This window comes from Arvicanthis niloticus, chromosome 17, assembly GCF_011762505.2.
Source record: "Arvicanthis niloticus isolate mArvNil1 chromosome 17, mArvNil1.pat.X, whole genome shotgun sequence".
In the NCBI taxonomy this organism is placed as follows: Eukaryota; Metazoa; Chordata; class Mammalia; order Rodentia; family Muridae; genus Arvicanthis; species Arvicanthis niloticus.
Genome location: NC_047674.1, coordinates 911618 through 930834, shown reverse-complemented (window position 1 = coordinate 930834; position 19217 = coordinate 911618). Strand labels below are relative to the sequence as shown.

General features: G+C 37.8%; 1 protein-coding gene across 3 annotated transcripts in view; it reads right to left on the bottom strand.

Annotated features, from left to right (window-relative positions):
• Tmem232 (transmembrane protein 232) overlaps positions 1-19217 on the bottom strand; it is a 215055-nt gene that overhangs the window by 166369 nt on the left and 29469 nt on the right. For 2 of the 3 annotated variants that reach the window (XM_034521775.2, XM_076914661.1), the window contains exons 3-6: positions 15113-15248; positions 3626-3737; positions 2810-2915; positions 1362-1519 (exon numbers count right to left, since the gene is read on the bottom strand). In XM_034521775.2, the coding sequence (XP_034377666.1) occupies positions 1362-1519; positions 2810-2915; positions 3626-3737; positions 15113-15231 (495 nt within the window). In that variant the 5' untranslated portion in view covers positions 15232-15248. The remainder of the gene's footprint in view (positions 1-1361; positions 1520-2809; positions 2916-3625; positions 3738-15112; positions 15249-19217) is intronic. The other variant, XM_076914662.1, reaches the window with a different exon arrangement.

Genomic DNA, 19217 nt, shown 5'->3' with positions numbered 1-19217 from the left:
TTCAGGTCTCTGCTTGGGCAATTTATCTGAAGTTTCCTAACATTCTGTCTTTTTCTCTTAACATTTTCAGAAAGCTCCAAGACTAAGGAGAAAATATACTTATCTCTCTAAAACTTCCTAATGGATTTGGGAATACTCTCTCGTGACCAAAGCTGTAAAATGCATATTTTGCTCAGTCAGTTTTGCTTGTTGTAGAGACAGATGGCATTAAAAAAAAAAAAAACCTTCCCAATCTTTCTTTCCTTTTTTGTAATAATGAAACCATTATTTAAGCTTAATTTATTTGCAATAAGACCACTAGTTACTCTTAATATTATTTTTATAATATTTCTTCCCACATCAACTGTTCCCACGTCAACTGGCTATTACAATCATTGGACACATTGGACTAAAGACTTTACAAAGCATAGCTCATCTGATGACGCCCCTGCTGAATCACTCTGGCATGACACAGTGCTGATGGGGCTACATGCGTCAAATTGAAATGAAAGTTATTTCTCAGAAGTTTTAAATAAAAAACATACATTTAAAAAAATCCCTAAAAGAAATGACAAGAGAGAGAGAGAGAGAGAGAGAGAGAGAGAGAGAGAGAGAGTTAGTTCAGCAGTTAAGAGCATGTATTGCTCTTGAAGAGGACATGGGTTCAGTTTCCATCACCTACATGGAAGCTCACACATATACAAGTGCACACACACACGTGCAGACATGCACACACATACATACATACATACATACACACAGACTCATGAACACCCATATGCACACATGCACAGAGATACACACAGGCACACATATATACACATACACATATGCACACATATACACATACATACATGCACACATATACATGCACAGACATACACATAGACACACATACACACACTCATAAGACATATGCACACACACATTTGTACATATACACAGACACACACATACACTCACACACATACAATCAAACACACACATGCATGAACACATACACAGTACACAGACACATGAGAGCAAATGACTCATACACATAAAATGAAAGTAAATAAATCTTTTTAGTCTTTAAAAGAAAATCTATGCCTACTTAGAACAGCAGTATGAACTGCTTTTACACAATTATATTCTTACAATATAGAAAATTTTCTATGTTGTAATTATATTGTAATTGTAATATTATTATAATATAGAATTTTCTTTGAGAAAATTCTATTTTTTTAAACTATTTGATCTTTGCTGTCAAGCAGCAACCTGCTAGCCATGCTCGAAGATCATTAAATTACCCTTCTTAGATGCCAATGTCTTGCTTGATCCCAAAGCAGACAGCATTTATAGTCTACCATTCATGCCTGTAACAATTAAAATTGAAAACATACCTTCAGCAGTTTTATCTCAACTGAATATAAATAACCCTTCATGAATGCATCACAACAGAGTCGATATAAAACTGATTCCGCAAGAAAAAACAGGGCAGGAAGCTGATCATAATCAAAGGAAACATGGTCCAAGGAGGCATGGAGCATATTTAAAGCTTCTGAAACATGAACAAAGTGAAATTTTGTCACTGAAAAGTTAACCTTGGCTTTCTGCATATTATACTTACATCTTGCAATTCCGTGTTTGTCCATCTGAATCTGGGCTCCTTTGTACTCAGATGCTTTCCAGCCTTCCCAGTGAGAGTCGCCTCAAACCTCAGGCCTAATGACTGCTTCAATCAATAGAATCCAGAAGAAGTGACTGCGTGTGATTTCCAGGGCCAAATCCCCAAAGGAAGCATCTACCTAACCCTCCTCCCCAAGGCCCGCCCCCTCCCTGGCCCCGCCCTGCTTCTCCTCCCTTTCCCTCTCTTCCATCCCCTTTCTTGGCGAAGATGGTTGGTGGTAAACCACAAGGCCTCACATCACAGTATCTCACATCACAGTCTGATAGAAGTGGCAGTACTGAGACGTTGGGACATAAAAATAAGTTAAGAGCAAAACATGTTTCCTTCCCAGGCATTGTTACAAATCCCAATTTCCTCGGGAAATATCCTCTGACCTTAGCAGTTAACGTCCCCAAACTCATTTTATAAGGCACACACATAATGTTTAGTTTAACGAGAGAAGGAATTTGATCCCCTTAAAAATAATGTTATTTAATTTCCTTTTTAGATTAGTTGGAAGTTGCTTGAAAGAAGCCGTGTAAGTGAGAAGTGCCAGATAAAAGGCTACGAGCAACACTTTCTGCTTTAAAGCAGAAGGGGAAAAGCCGAGCCAATGGCCATCTGATTAGCGTTTTATAAGTAAGGCTATAAAAGTAGGTAACCACTGCAGGTAGACTTACTCAAAGATAGTATACAGTGACTTTTAAATTTGTTACCAACTTGAGAGGAGAGGCAGTAAAAACTATACTGAGAAAATGCTTTTGTTTTGTTTTGGTTTGTTTTTTGCTTTGTTTTCAGGAAAGCATAGATTTGGCTGTCCTGGAACACACTCTGTAGACCAGGCTGACCTTGAACTCAGAGAGATCTGCCTGCCTCTGCTTCCAAAGTGCTGGGATTAAAGAACTGTGCCACCATCACCCATCTGAGAAAAAGCTTTTAAGACCCATTTTGTAATTAAAAAGTTCAACAGTCAAAGTCGTAAATTCAGAATTATACAGTAGCTCTGATAAAGGAACAAATGTCTCATTTTGATGGAAAAGGGAGAATTACTTACTTTAAATTTACTACTTTAAAGAATTAGTCACTTTAAATTTTCTAAAACTCTACTTTAAATTCTCAAATCATCTCTTTGTGAATCCACGGACACTTGGGGTTTGTCTGCAGTTGGGTTCACACACATACCATCTTGGATCTCCCCTTTGCACTGAGCCAGAAAGATGACCTCAGCCCATGCAGTCGGAAGATGTACATGCTTCCCAGAGCCCAGGGTCTTGAGACCCAACTTCCTCTGTGATGGGGAAACAGGAAAACAGCATATGTAAATATGCATCCCTTCAGTTACATGCATCCCTTCATCAATGTGCATCCTTCATCAATGTGCATCCTTCATCAATGTGCATCCTTCATCTATGTGCACCCTTCATCTACGTGCACCCTTCATCTACGTGCACCCTTCATCTACGTGCACCCTTCATCTACGTGCACCCTTCATCTACGTGCACCCTTCATCTACGTGCACCCTTCATCTACGTGCACCCTTCATCTACGTGCACCCTTCATCTACGTGCACCCTTCATCTACGTGCACCCTTCATCTACGTGCACCCTTCATCTACGTGCACCCTTCATCTACGTGCACCCTTCATCTATGTGCATCCTCCATCTATGTGCACCCTTCATCTATGTGCACCCTTCATCTATGTGCACCCTTCATCTATGTGCACCCTTCATCTATGTGCATCCTCCATCTATGTGCACCCTTCATCTATGTGCACCCTCCATCTATGTGCACCCTTCATCTATGTGCATCTCTTCCCCAAAATTATTTGACATTGAATTATTTAGGTATAACATTAATGTCTTAGTGCTGCTTACTTACACTTAAAGGTAACTGACTATCCCCATATCTTTTTTTTCTTTCAATATTGTACAACAGGTAAGCAGTTACCAACTGGAAAATGAAGTTTACATTCCATGTAACTAGAGCACCAACCCTTACCTTACACCTGACAATGAGTTTCCTGGCTTGTTCTAACAGTTCCTCCTCCTCTGCTGGATTGTCTGTATAGTTGAATCTCAATATGAATTCTTTGGTAATTGAAAATGATGGCCTGTACAGAAAAACAATAATTATAGCTATCATCTCATTTTAATTAATCATCTTCTAGTGTAACAATGTTCTAGGAAAGCACTTTACGTTTTAATTATGTTTCTCATACAAACAAGATCAGTAGCATCAAATAGACCTGAGCAGATAACCTAGACCCATAGTCTTTTCTTGAGAAAACAAAGTCTCGTTTCCAAAGGTTTTTGTCCTGTGAAAAACATTCCTGAGATGGTGACCAGCAGGCTTTTGGATGTTTTCTTCATAGGTGAAATCGAGTACAGCTTCAATTATGCTCTCATTTATGCTAAATCTTTATATCCTTCATACAGATTTGGTACAACTGTGACTACAGTGAAGTATTGAGGGAGAAAAGATATATGGAGTAAATTCAGCTATGAGCAAGTAGCCATGATGACACTGCCTGAGAGGATGCCATTGCAGGGCATCTGCAAGAAGAGAGGCAGAGCTAGGGAGCCTTCATGTCGCTGTTCAGATGGTCTGCTGAGAGCTGGAGGAGAGGACGTGGAGTGTATCTACAGGGATAGTCACATGTATGCCTAGAGAAGGCATAATAATTGTTTGGATCAAGAAAGTGGCAATATAAGTAAAGATGATCGTTTGGATAATGTATATGCATTACACTAGACTGACCAAAGACTGATCAAGCTTAAGGAAGCAGGGACTCATGATTCAACTGACCCACTGAAAGGACAGAATTGCTACTTACTGAAGTGGTACAAACTGCTAGAGTTACAGATTTGATATAAGGGTGAAAAGTAAGTTCAGTATTAGACATCTTTTGAGAAAACAAAGTCTTGTTTCCAAAGGTTTTTGTCCTGTGAAAAACATTCCTGAGATGGTTACCAGTAGGCTCACATGATCTCAAATGATGACAAATGGAGAACAGAGAGTAACATGTGGCATATGTCTTAGGGTTTCCATTGCTGTGAAGAGATGACATGACCAAGGCAACTCTTATAAAGGACATTTAATTGGGGCTGGCTTATAGGCTCAGAGGTTCAGTCCATTATCATCAAGGCAGGAGCATGACAGCATCTAGGTAGGCATGGTGCTGGAGAAGCCAAGAGTTCTATATCTTCATCGGAAAAAAAAACTAAGAGTAGACTTTCTTCCAGGTGGCTAGGAGGAAGGTCTCAAAGCCCACCCCCACAGTGACAATCTTCCTCCAACAAGGCCACACCTATTCCAATAAGGCCACACCCCCTAATATCACCACTCCCTGGCCGAGCACATTCAAACCACCACAATAAATAAACTTCAGCAACAGGAAAAAGACTCAGGTTAGATATCTCTACTTTTGCCTCATCAATACATATCAATTATTAGCCTTAAATAGGAGAGGGCCCTGGTGCAGAAAAAGAAAAATTGTCTTAAGAGAAGTAGGAGAAATACGGTTGTGGTCTTATTAAAGACAATAAGTATAGCACTGATGAACTCTTTGGAACGGAAGGTGACTGTGGCTCAATGCTGCTCTCAAAACAACAGTGAAGCTAGGCCAGGCATGCTAGTATTTTGGAGGTTGTGGAGGGGAGTATGTGAGTTAGAGACCAGAATAGGCTACAAAGCAAATTCCCAGCTAGTGGGGACTGTGTACTGAGGTTTCCTCCCATCAACCTCAAAACAGAAGTGAAAATCAGGAAAATATTATGAAGTTGGTAACATCAATGAATTATACTTTTTACAGTCAAATAATTGTTGAAATTGTGTTACAAGGAAAGATCTAGAGAAACAGAAACACATTTATTTATAGCTTACTGTACTCAGAATTTGCTAAATTAATTGTTTTTGGGGGGTATAGAAAAAACAATCTAATGTTGCCACTGAATAAATTATCATCCTTCTAAGCAGAAAAATATGCCAAAAACCAATGGCAATGGGGCACAATCTCGGACTCAACAGAGAATGACAAGATACTCTGCAAACTGGAACTGCATACAGAGAGCTTGGAGAATAGTTAATGATCTAACCAATTCGCTGACACAATCCTAAGCACCCCTGTGTCAGGCACTAAAATGATGCAGAGGTAGGATGGGCATGCATCCTCACCCTCACAGAGCATCCAGAGCAATCTTGGAAGAACTGAAGTCTTTGGACTTGCACAGTCCGCTGGAGTTGTAGCTGTAACATGAGCAAGTCCATGTTTGACTTCCTTCTCCCTGTTTTACTTTCTATTTATGAGATGCTGTTAGTTAGACACAGTGGAGACAGGTGAACAGTTTTTTCCCATTGCCATCAGGATGGTGCAGGGTATTTTTCAGTTCGGTTTCTCTTGAGTTTTGTTTTGTTTTGTTTTGTTTGATCTACTTGAAGCATCTACATAAAGAATCCAAAATTGATTTCCCAGTTTATACAAAATGCTGTGGCAGTTATCAGAGATAATGGTCAGCCCTTTGCTATTTTTATGCTCTCATTAGGGATTAGTTTTTGAAGTATGAACATAAGTGTCTTGTTGATGACAAAGCAAACGTTTACAGTTCCACCAAAGCCAAACACTGCTGCCTCAAACTGGAGCAGCCATGATCAATGGTTAATGTTTATCTTCACAGTCATTTCTTAATGTTGTCAGTGTAAACCCTCCTATGCATAGCTTCCCACAACCTCCAGGATTCTTCATATACAACTAGGACACTCCATGCTCAGACTTCCCACACCCTCATTACCCATCCTGTACTTCCTCCACCCTCAGCAAGAACCTTGGCGGGTCTTGGTCCTTTTCCAAGGGAAGTGACCCACACCTTCATTTTTGAAGGAGTTGTGTGCTTTTCTGTCCTGCCTGGGTTAGGTTACTATAGTTTCACATTGATTTTAATCACAGGATAAGGTAACACCAAGAGACATACTAAAGAATTTCTTGTACTTAAGACATAATCTTTCTTACCTCCATTACAGAGAAGTGATACAATTTCTCTCTAATAATCTGGATCTATCACCCCTTCTGACACTGTTATTCCTTTCTTAGCCTGCTGGCTTAAGGGCATCAGAAGCCCAAAGTGGCCAGGGGGGAGTCTGACCTTCCACTTCAATGGAACGTTTCCTGTGACTCCTGGAAGGACCTCTCCCCTGTCTGAAATTAAAACTTCTAGGCCAGTAGAATTTAAACTCACAAGAACAATAAACAATAAGGAAACGGTTGTTTCCTAGTGGGATACTAGAGTGATAGTGAGTGTAACTATTGCCTCATCCACCCTGAACCTGTAAATTCTAGCTATGAGGAAAACCATACCATATATTAGATGTTGATTCAAAACATATACTGCCTTCTGGAGAACCCTGATCCAGTCCTCCAGGCTATTGCCACTTAACTAGCACTGGAACTGCGTCTTCAAAAATACATCTCATCGTTCTATCTGACCAGCTGCTTCAGGATGGAGGAGAACATAGTGGGACCAGTGCAATTATGATCATGGGCCCTACATCACACTTTCCTGGCTATAGAGAGAGTTCCTCCATCAGAAACAATACTATGTGGAGTAAAACAATGGTGGATAAAGAGTTTTGTAAGTCCACAGTTGGTGGGTTTGGCAGAAGCATTGATACAGTAAAAATGGACATCCTACCAAAAGCAATCTACCTATTCAATGCAATTCCAACACAATTCTTCACAGAAATTGAAAAAAAAAAAAAAAACAGTATCTTCAACTTCATATAGAAACCCACACAAGACAAATCAGGATAGCTGAAGTAATCTCAAATAATAAAAGAATTGTTGGAGGAAACACCATCCCCCATCTCTAAGGGTTCTACAGACGACTTCACTCCATGTTCAAAACAACGACACCTGGTGGATAGAATGGCTGGACATAGAAGAATGCAAATAGATCCATAAACATCACCTAGGACAAAACTCAATCTCAAAAGGGCCAAGGACTTCAACCTAAGACTACATACCCTGAACGTGACAGAAGTAGAGCTGAGGAATGGCCTTGAACTCATAGGCACAGGAAAAGGCTTTCTGAATAGACCACCAAGAGTGCAGATGTGAAAGTCAACAATTAGTAGATGGGACCTCGTGAAGCTGAAAAGCTTCTATATGGGAATTATACTATTGTTCAGGCAAAGCAGCAAACTACAGAATAAGAAAATATCCTGACTAATTACACCCCTGATTGATGATTTGTATCTAAAATACACAAAGAGTGAAACATTGTAGCAATAAGGCAAATGACACAGGTTTTAAAAGGGGGTGCAGAACTAAGAGAGCTCTCGAGAGATGAAACACAAATGTTTGAGAAACAAAGAGTATTCAACATCTTCAGTCATCAAGAAAATGCAAATTAAAACTGCTTTGAGGTTTCATCTTACCCCAGTCAGAGTGGTCAAGATTAGAAATAGATAGATGTGGCTCTCACTCCCCTCTTGGTTTGTAGTAAATAGATAGAGCTAGAAAAAAAATCATCCTGAGTGAGATAAGCCAGACGCAAAAGGACAAACAATGTATGTTTTTTCATACATGTGGATGTTAGGCTTTAAGCTTTTCAATAATAAAGGAATATAATTGGAGTCATCACATAATAACGGAGACCATGATCTGCTGAAGCCTCCTGTTCACCTCGGGTTGCATATAGTAATACTATACATCCACTATATATTATATCTACTATATATAAAGTTAATATATGTATTAATTAGCATACTAAGCACCTGGTGTTGGCTTTATATATGCTGATTGAAAGGTATAGCGTGTGTATTGTTTAATTAAAAAGGAAAAGAGAAAAAGAAGGCTTAAGTCTCACACTGAAGTGCATATATTTAAAAAATAAAAAAAAACAATATTTAAGGTAAGTTGAAACTTAAAATCTTTGAGCTCATTTTGGCGTTTGAAATGTATGTGTCTTCTTAATAGAACAATATTTATAAATGTTAAACTAATGTCCCCCAATACCAAACATGGGCATCCCCAAATATACCTATACATATACTATTCAGGGTTTTAAATAAGAATTTAAATTTTATTTTATGAAATTAAATATTTTACATCAACCTCCTTATAAACATGCATTTATTTCTAAGCAAAAGAAAGTCTTGGGATGAAAAGACTATCTAATTCAATTCATGTGCTTAGAATATATTACAAATAAGTTTATTTTGTCAATTATTTTTCAATATAGGTTTTGGTCTGTAATGCTCTGTTGGGAATTCACAAAGTTAATAATTTTCTATTTTCAGTACAGACATTGAATGCCTTAATTTTTTCCCACAGTTCATGTTAACAAATACTTAACAGGGACAGCTATTTCTAACAATTTCTTCCCCACTGAATATAAAAAAATTAACCCTTTTGTATACATATAATAAGTAATAAGACACAGAAGAAATGGTAAAAAAAATTAATATAAGCATTTAAAAATAAAATAAAATTTAGCTTTCTGCATCCCAATTTCTTCAAAATATCAAAGGATTTCACAAAGGAAGACACAGTCTATTCCAAGAGTAAAAGTACAATCTTGTCTAATGGCGCCTACAGAGAAAATAATTTTACATAGAAAGTAAATATACTAAAACCCCTGATTGTGTGAATACCTAATCCAAACCGACTATTTATATCTGCTACAATTCAGTTTATTCATAAATACTTAATGGAGCTATTTTGCTAGCTCTAAGCTCTAAGGAAAGCTAGGTGATGAGAACCAGCCTCAGGAGGCTCACAGTCTGAGAAAGGAATGTGGTCTTAATAGCTGTTTTTTGCTGTGAAGAGATACCATGACCAAGACAACTCATAAAAGAAGCATTTAACTCAGATCTTGCTTACAGTTTCAGAAGGTGAGTCCATCAGCATCATGGCAGGGAACATGGCAGCAGGCAGGTAGGCATGATGTTGGATCAGTAGCCAGCTGAGAACTCACACCCCGACCCATGTGCATGAGACAGAAAGACCTAAGAATAGTACAGCTGTTGCAATCCAAAGCCCACCACACCTCCTCCAACTGTTTAGGAAGGATTGGGATAAGTGCCATGTTAGAGAATGTGTGGGAGGTTTCAAAATCCCATGTCAGGCACCAGAAAATCCCTCCCTCCCTCCCCTCCCCTGTCTCTCTCTGCCTATGATTTGTAGATCAAATTACACTCTCAGCTAGTGCCCCAGCACCATGTCTGCTGCCATGTTCTGGTACCAGGATGGTCATAGAGTTACCCTCTGAAATGTTAAGTAAGAGCCCAATTAAAGACTTTATTTTATAGGTTTCTTGAATCATGGTCTCTCTTCACAGCAATGGAAAAGTAAGACAGATTATATCTGTCAGCATAATCATAATACCTTCAGAATGTGCTGAAAACATAGTACTCAACGAAGAAAACAGGCATGGCTATGCCTTTTGGCATAAAGTTTTATTATATCTTAATTCTCCTCCTCCTCTTCTTCTTCTCCTTCTCCTTATTCTTCATTAATTACCACAGTTTGAAACTGTACCTAACTCATGAAAAAACTTCATAGTCCTAGATAACAAAAATAGAGGAAAGCAATCCTCAAACTGGGCATATCTGCATAGAAGACCAAAAGACATTAGAATTCATGTTGGAAGGGTTGGTGAAATCATTATGAGAGTAATTTCATAATAGAAATTTAAAAATATGTTTTTCAGGGTGTTAATACATGGATAAAAAAACCGAAAACCTTACTGATTACTCTTTTATACATAAATTTGACACAGCAGGTAAAAAAAATTGAAACAGATAGCAACTTCAAATTTTAATTAATATTGGAACATCCTGGGAATCAGGATGAAAGAGGTTTGCCCCTTGGTGTGGCCGTGACTCTTGTAGATGCAGCAGGAATTCTGAGAGAGATTCATATTCTGAACAGGATAAACCAGGAGTCAAGGCAGTGAAATGGAATAGCACAGAAACTTATTCTGTGAACACAGCAGTCTCCTGAATTGATCTCACTTGATCACAGACCTTGGGCCTAAACTTTTGAGGTCAGACACTAGAAATACCCTCTGTTATCCTTGACTTGTGTGCATATCCAGTAGGCTTTAAAGAGATCCCATAATCAAGTCTAAAATCACCTAAAATTTTATACAGTCTCTAATTCTGTCTTGATACTGCTTTATCTTTTAAACTAAATGCAGCATTAATGAACCATAGAGTCTGTTAAGTTTTGAAAATGGAGATCCTCCAATTCAAACAGTAACTACTAAATGGAATTTCAAGAGGATGTGAGAATAAAGGGTTGTTAATACAGACTGAATTCAGAGCAAAACCTACATAGAAGAAAATTCAGAATACTTTCCTTTCTAAATGTTTGCCTTTGGATTTATAAAGTCTCTCTTCTGCGTTTGGTAACAGTGCAGGGGCTCTCAAAGTTGTCTTTATGATCCACATTTTAAAACAACCAAACATCTTATGTTTAATGTCATCTATCCTTAAATGTAATTTTTAATCTCAGAGAGATTTAGTTACATAAATAACAGTTTTTGGGTTTGTATAGTTAAGTAACAAAGACAAACTTTACTTGAAATGTTTTGCTTCAGAAAGGACCTCTAGCAGAGTATAGAGGGAGTGGGGAAAGGGGAGGAAGTGAGAGATAGGCTGGATCTAAATACATTATATATATTTATAAATATTAAATACTTAATTCTAAAAGAAAAAAAACCACCCATGCATTTTGTCCTTTCTATATCTCCCATTATTCATTGAAAGGGAAATGTCATAACTGACAGACTCATACCCACGTGCTTTTCTGAAACTCCTGACACATATATCTACAGGACAGAAACCCCAGGAATATATTCTTGTGCTTAAAAAATATAATCATGTGCTTACAGCCAACTGATTTCTCACAAAGATTCTAAGAGCATATATTGAAGGGAAAACCGATTTTTCCATAAACGGTACTGTGAAAACTGGACAACCATATGCCAGAGATAAAAGTAGGTAGACCATAAGCCCTAAAGTCAAAATAGATCAAAGACTAAATGCAACACTTTATAAAATACTAGGAGAGAGTATGGAGGAAACACTGGTAAGGGCAAAGACTTTTTGGATAACATCCCAAAACACAAGCAACAAAAGCAATAGAGCAGAAAGGACACAACTTAGCACAGCAAAGAAAAGAATGAAAAGCTGGAAAGGGAGAGGGGAGAAAGGAAGGAGACATTTGCAAAAGAGTCATGTGACCAGGACTGATGCGTGTGAAGTGTAAGGAACACAGTCAACAACGGTAAAACTAGGCAACATACGATAAAATGAAGAGGTGGTCTGGATAGATATTTGTTTTTTAAGAAAGATAGAAACATAAACAGCCAACAAATTTGAAAAAAAAATTCTCAGCATTACTAATAATCAGAGAAGTAGAAATCCCACCATAATAATATGCCACTGTGTTGGGGGGACAAAGACCACTGAAATATGAAGAAAAGTATACTCTTTACTGTGCTGAGAGGAGAACCAAGAATAGCCATTACTGAAGATGTCAATGTTCTTAAAAAACAAACTAACGATAAAAAGAACTGAACTAAAAATGGAACTATCAGTTCCTGCAGCCCAAGGAAGACCTGCTGCAGAATAAACGGGTAAGAAAAATGCAGCGTTGTTTTGTCATAAAAAGGGTGAAATCCTGTCATTTCCATCAATGGTGGAGCTGGGGACATTATGCCAGTTGGAGTAATCCAGACACAGTAATGTATTCTAACATATTCTCAGTTATATGTAGAAGCTAACATACGTAGTCTTCTTGAGTTTAAGAATAGAATAGTGAGCATAAAGTCTATAATGGGGGAAAGCAGAGGGAATAGAGAAAGATGAGATTAGTACCAACCAACACACAGAGAGAAGCAGTAAGTTTTTGTGTTTTATAGAATAGTAAGGTAAGCATAGCTTTAAAAATTATGTTTCTTAGATAATATATTGAAAGGCACAAGGGTTTCCTGCACCACCAAATGTTGAGCATTCAGATTTGAGCATTAAATGGTCTTCACAAGTATAACATTATCATAATATGTAAAATGTGTATCAATTAGATTAAAGCAAAATTTAAATATTAAATTCATGTGGCTTTTCTATTGAACATGAGGTAATGTGGTGCCATCAGGAACTGTTTGATGAAATCACAAGCTTGCAGGATGTGGAATGACTATGATATCCAAGAAGAAAATGCAGTAAACAAAGAGGTTGTTCATTTTCTCTCCAACAGGAGTTGTGCCGGAGAATGGTGAAATTTGGTTCAGTTTGAGTAGAAAGTTCAGCTTAGTTCTAGGGTGTTAGAAAGTGGGGTGAGTCAGAATGTACTGTTTGTTGGTTATGTTTATGAACATATCTTTCCTGTATATCTGAATGTATAAGAATCCAGGAAAAAGGCTATAACAGGTGAATCTTCTCTCCTAACCCAACTGGTCCAAAGCCCAGAAGTGGGTGCGTTGTTCAGCTGAGCAATCAGTGAGTCATCTAGAAAGAGTAAAGACAAGAGGACAATGGAGGCTATAGAGTGTTGCTGGTTGTTCTATTACAGAGAAATTAACGTCAAGAGCTACATTAGAAACACATTTCAAATGCAATAAAAATAGTACAACTGCTATAAGACGCTAAAATCACTGTAATCAATACAGACATCACCTTTTCAGGTGGAAGATGCAAGACATGTGATTTAGGCCAGCATGTCTGCGTAGAAGGTCCACACGGTTTTCTTGCTACTTTGTGGGCCAAAGTGTCTGCTCTAGCCACTGTGGTCACAACCCAATTCCCACTAAAAGAAAATAAGAAAGAACGAGAAGACAGAAGACATTTTTCTCCTTGTAAACGAGCACAAAATTAAACTATAAAAAATTCTGCTAACACTGCACTTAAAGGGATCATACTCATGGTCACATTAACAGCAGGGTGATCTGGGAAATGCATGCTTTAATGCTTCACTATGTATTTAGTAAAAAATTCTGTTAATATGAATAAATGAGAAAAGGGATCTAGGAGAGGAACAATTTTGCCACAACAACTACTGAATACCACAGGTTGAGTAGGAGAAGACAATACCAATTGTCACTAACTAGAGTGATCAGTACTCAGATTATTATTTTTGTTACATAAAGCTAAATTTCAATTGTATCCCTTTTAAAGCAGGTGCTAAACCATGGAGGGAAGTCATATACTCCATTCTTCTATCAGATCTCTGTGGTCTTGACAATGTCAATTCAATATGAGAGTAAAACAGGACCTCCTGATGTGCTTGCTTCTACAACTAAGAAGTTTAATGATTTTCTGAATGTGTTGGGGACAGGATTGGGTGAGCTGTGGATTTGTGATTGAGTCAAACTACAGAGACTACCTCCAATCTTAAGAAAAGTTAAAGAACAGCTATTTCGAATTGTAGCAAATAAGTCGAATTTGTATTCAGCACTTATTTGAGACATCAAAACTACCTGAAGTTAACGTCTGGTAACCAATAAAAGAAATACGATATGAGCCACATAATCACAAGTTACAAATATCCAGTCCCATAGCAAATACTTTTAAATATAGGAAAATAAAAGTTATATTTTTCTTACAAATATTTCCAATCTATTCTACCATGGTATGCCCCTCATCTATTTGGTCATTCCTGTATTAAGCACTAGAAAAATTGCAATTTTACATGCAATCAGGCCTGCTATGAACATCTTCTTACAAACTATTTTTCCTCTGCTGGCTAGGTTTCACAAGTAAAAGAATCACACAGTCTACAGTAGTCAGGCCTGTTGTTCTCATTTCTAGCATCTTTGACTGTTCAGACACACCAATCACTTTTTCTCAGTTATCTGACCTATTGGCAGAATATCGGATATATTACGGGCATTTTTAGAACTTGCAGTAAAACTTCATTCTTAGATGCTATGTTATGAATTATGTTTTTATCATTGTGGTTTATTGATAACTTTTCCTGCCTTCCCTGTTTTTTATGATGTATGATGTTAAAAAAAACAAAACCACAACAACTAAAAAAATTAAGCAAATACAGGAAAGATATATGTCTTGTGATTGCAAAGTCTTTGCAACAGCTCTGCTAAGCTGCACTTGCATTCACATTAGAAAATTTATCCCAATAATTTCAAAATGGGAAAACATTATATTATGTCTAAATTTAAAAGCCATTATCAAAGCTAAATTTAAATGGCTATTATTAAAATTTTTGCTCATGCATTTCATGAATCCAGAAGCAATTTAAATTTTACAAAATACACAGAAAACATTTAAATCAAGTAAAATATAATTTACAACTTTTTGCAATAAATGATAATAAACTAATAAAATACTAACTTTTGTATTTTTTATCTCCAGTTACAACACTGCAGTTGGGTTTTTTAAAAATATAATTTCACAATTTTTTAAAGTTTTAAGACCATCTACAGTGAATCAGAACACCCACGAAGAGGCAGAAAATCATAGACTTACTTTGTTTTTTGACTCTTCCTTCTGTTTGCATTTTCAAAATTAGATTTCAGGAGTTCTTCATGATAAGTGGAAGATATTACTCCAAACTTATTGACCACAGGTGGCTTATAAACTGGCATAGTTACAGATCAAAAACCTAAAGGGAAATTGTAATTCTTCTCAGAACACCAACACAATACAAAATAATAAACCATGTGCAAAACTTATAAAATGTCTCAAGAAGAAAATCAGGCTTACTGGGGAATAATTTAAACTGGCTTACGGGAATCAAACCTAATACTGGGCCCAACCCATGTGTTTCCCATTCTGTCACCATAAAGCTTATCCGATCATGTGACTTGGAGTCTTTATTATAACTTGCCTTATTTGCAAAACCACTATGTGGTGGTTTAAGTAAAAGAAGCCCCCATAGGCCCATAGGGATTGGCACCACTGGGGGCATGGACTTGTTGGAGTAGGTGTGGCTTTGTAGGAGAAAGTGTTTCACTACGGAGCAGCAGGATTTGAGGCCTGAAACGCTCAAACCTGGCCCAGCCTTCCTGCTGCCTGCAGATGTAGAACTCTCGGCTCCTTTTTTAGCACCATGTCTGCCTGCTCGCTGCCATGCTTCCCTCCATTATGATAATCAACTAAATCTCTGAAACAGTAAGCCTTTCCCAGTTAAATGTTTTCCTTTAAGGGTTGTCTTAGTGATAGTGTCTCTTCATAGCAATGAAACCCTGACTTAGACACACTGCGAGACAAGCAGAACAGATGGCTAGGACAATGAGCTACACAACGCAGCCAGTGGGTTTGCATCACTACTCTGTGCCTGATTCTTCACGAAGAGAAGAGAGTGGCTCCATCCTGAGTGCCTCTGAGAAGAGCATGGAATATGTCAGTTGTTCAGAATGGAGGCTGGCATACAGAAGGCTTTCACTAAATGCTGGGGACCATTATTCTTTTAGCCAATTTATTAATATCTTTTTGCATTTCTTGTCTTTTGACTATGTGGGTTCTGCTTTCTCGGCAGTCACTAGTATCGATCCTTTATTTCTTTTTGAAAAACATCTGAGTGTATCTTTTATGAGTATATAAACCAAACCAGGGCATGCCATGCATGTCTAGTAGGACATTTAATGCAAAATTTACTAAAAAATAGATTGATCGTGTTTATACTGGATTGTTATTTTTTATTCCTAAGAGATCTAAATTCAAAAGCTAACCCTTTGTTTCATTTAATAGTTTGACACTACATAAAGTACACTCAAATGCAGTAACTGAAAGAATTGCTTCTGAAACCATGGACAATTAATTATAAAACAGAAGAATGTTCTCAGGGTCTAACAAGAAGCCACTCTCAGGACCTTATTGGGAGAAAGTCACAAAAGGAGGAACTGTAGGAAAGTGGTGTTTAATTAAAAAAAATGCGTCCTTTGTTTGAGGAATGCGATCAGCTTTAGGCTGCCCCATAAGGAGCTCAGGGACTAGAGCTCACCTGCTCCCATCCTCCAGTGCCGTCCTCCCTCTGCCTGTGGTTCCGGTTAGCAGAGCCAAATTATAACTGAGCACAGCTCAGAACTGAGGCGAATGGGAAGCAGCACTGTGGGTGATGGGACAGTATCTGACACAAAATGGCTCATGAATATAAAAGTGTGGTCTTCATTACTGTCGCTATACGGCAGTGAGACTCGCTTCCTATTGTCTACACCTACCAGAATGCTGAAGCAAAACCTTAAGTCAGTAGACTTAAGGTGTCTTTTGAGAGTGATATCATTCTGGATGAGTTTCAACTTAGTGTAGAACGCAAGCCGCTCCAAGTAGAATTATTAGTTAAGTGTATGTTTTATTTAACAGAGGCAGAAAAAAATGGACATTTCTACCTTAAAAGACAACCAGAAAAAAAATCTTCAAACTCATATGAACAAGAATATGATTTTCACAGACAGCCTAGGAGCAGACATAAGCAGATGAGATTGTCTGATCAAATCTACTAAATGGCACAATGTTGTGATTAATACGGTATAAAATTATTGATACATGGTGTATCTAGGTAATCTATGTAATGATATCTTCAGAAGAAGGCTTGAACCCCAGGAAGCTCTAAGAGCTGGTGTGTTCACAGAATGTTGTATATACTGAAACCACAGCTGAGATATGCAAGTCAGAACCTTACATAAGTAGCTTAATTACTTTAAAGCAGTGGCTCCCGACCTTCCTAATGCTGTCACCCTTTAAAACAGTTCCTCGTGTTATACTGACCCTCAGCCATAAAATCATTTCATTGCTACTCCATTGTAGTTTTGCTACTGTTATGAATCCTAAAGTAAATATCCTGTTTTCCCATGGTCTTGGGTGACCATTGTGCCATTTAGTTGTTTGATCCAGTGGGGGTCGTGACCCACGTGTTGAGAACCCCCTGGTTTAAAGGCATCTCAAGACCAGAAAAGGTAGGGGGCAGGGGCGGGGCTTTGGGGGCAGGGGCGGGGCTTTGGGTAATGCCGTTTAAAGACTGGAGTCTTTGTGCTGCTTTTTGGGCTTGTTGACCAGCACTTTCCACTGGGTTTTGATGATTTTTGTTTTTAAGCTTTCAGGAGCCAGTGCCTAACTGTTTAGAGCGGAAAACTAAGCTCTAGGTCTCTCACATCTCTGGCCATCCTGTCAGATACCGGTACCTCAGCCTCTTGGTGCAAGAGCTACTTCACCACAGTGAATGGTCTTGCCCAGGTGGAGGAGAAAGATCTGCAGATGGTGCCTCTCCAATTCTGATTGTCCCTTGGTAACACTGGAAACAGGATATAGCTAGCACCAGTTTATAAACTGGGTAATGTTCTAAAACATTTTTTAATCAAATTCTCAGTAAAGCTACAAATTTAAAGGCATCGGTAGTGGAATTACTAGTGTTTCTGTTGATACTGCATTTTCAATACTGGGACACTGTTGCATTGTGTGGTATTTTGATATTAGTTTTTTATAAGTTTTTTAGCTAAGACACATTTTAATACTTTCAATGATTTTAATGTTCATAGTTCTTTTCTCATTTTAGCATAACTGCAAAATTTAACTTTAATTTTAATAAATTTGTTCTAATTTACTCATGACAAATAAGCCTCACCTGATTATTTGTGTCAAGAAAAGATAAAGCATTTATGGCCATAGCAGCTATCATAAATCAAACAATGCCAGCATGTTTTTCAAAGACATGAAACCAAAAGAATTTTTTCCTTTTCAATTATTTTTAGTTTTAATAGGGTAGGGCCTTTTGTAGCCCAGGCTGGACTTTAAATTCAATATGTAAGTTGAGGATAACCTTGAACTTCTGGTCCTACTTTTTCCACCTCCCCAGTGCTGGGATTACAGCAGTGTGTCACTAGCATCTGTGACACTAAGGATGAAACCCAATGCTTTGTTCACATAGGCAACATGCTACTACCGTCTCTCCTAGGCAACACACTACTACTTTCTCTCTTAGGTGAATCATATCAAGTTTGATATTTTTAAACAAATAAAGTACTGTTTGATATTCTTAAAAAACTAAAAGCTTTGTTTGCTCTGAAACAAAAGTATGTTCTTTCTAAGTATGTACTATGTTAGAAAGAAGGAAATATTACTCCTTAAGCGCCACCTCGATTTTAAAAACAAGTTCAACACTAAAAGAGTTTTAAAAGAAGGCCAACAGGAGCCTTGCTCTACTCTATTCCTAAGACTAAAAATGCATTCCATTCTGAAAGCAGCAGCTGAGGTCTAACTACATCATAGCTGTTTTCTTGTAAGTTGTTGATCCTGCCACACAAACATTAGCTCTCAAGATGCTTTCCAATAATACCATATTTCAATGTATTTACCATCAGTTTACAGTGTAGAAACATAGTCATAGAGAAAATAAATCTAGTAAACGCTTTCATTGCAACTTGATACATGTATATATTGCTAACACTGTCAATTGCTATTTTACACGATAGTTTTAACATAACAGCTAGTTAGAGGTAGAATTATTGGGCCCAGTGAGATGGCTCAGAGGGTAGGGGTGCTTGCTGCTAAGCCTGGGGACATGAGGATCCAACTCAGATCCTATATGGTACAAAGAGAGACTCAATCCTTGGAAGTTTTCCTCTGACCTCTGTAT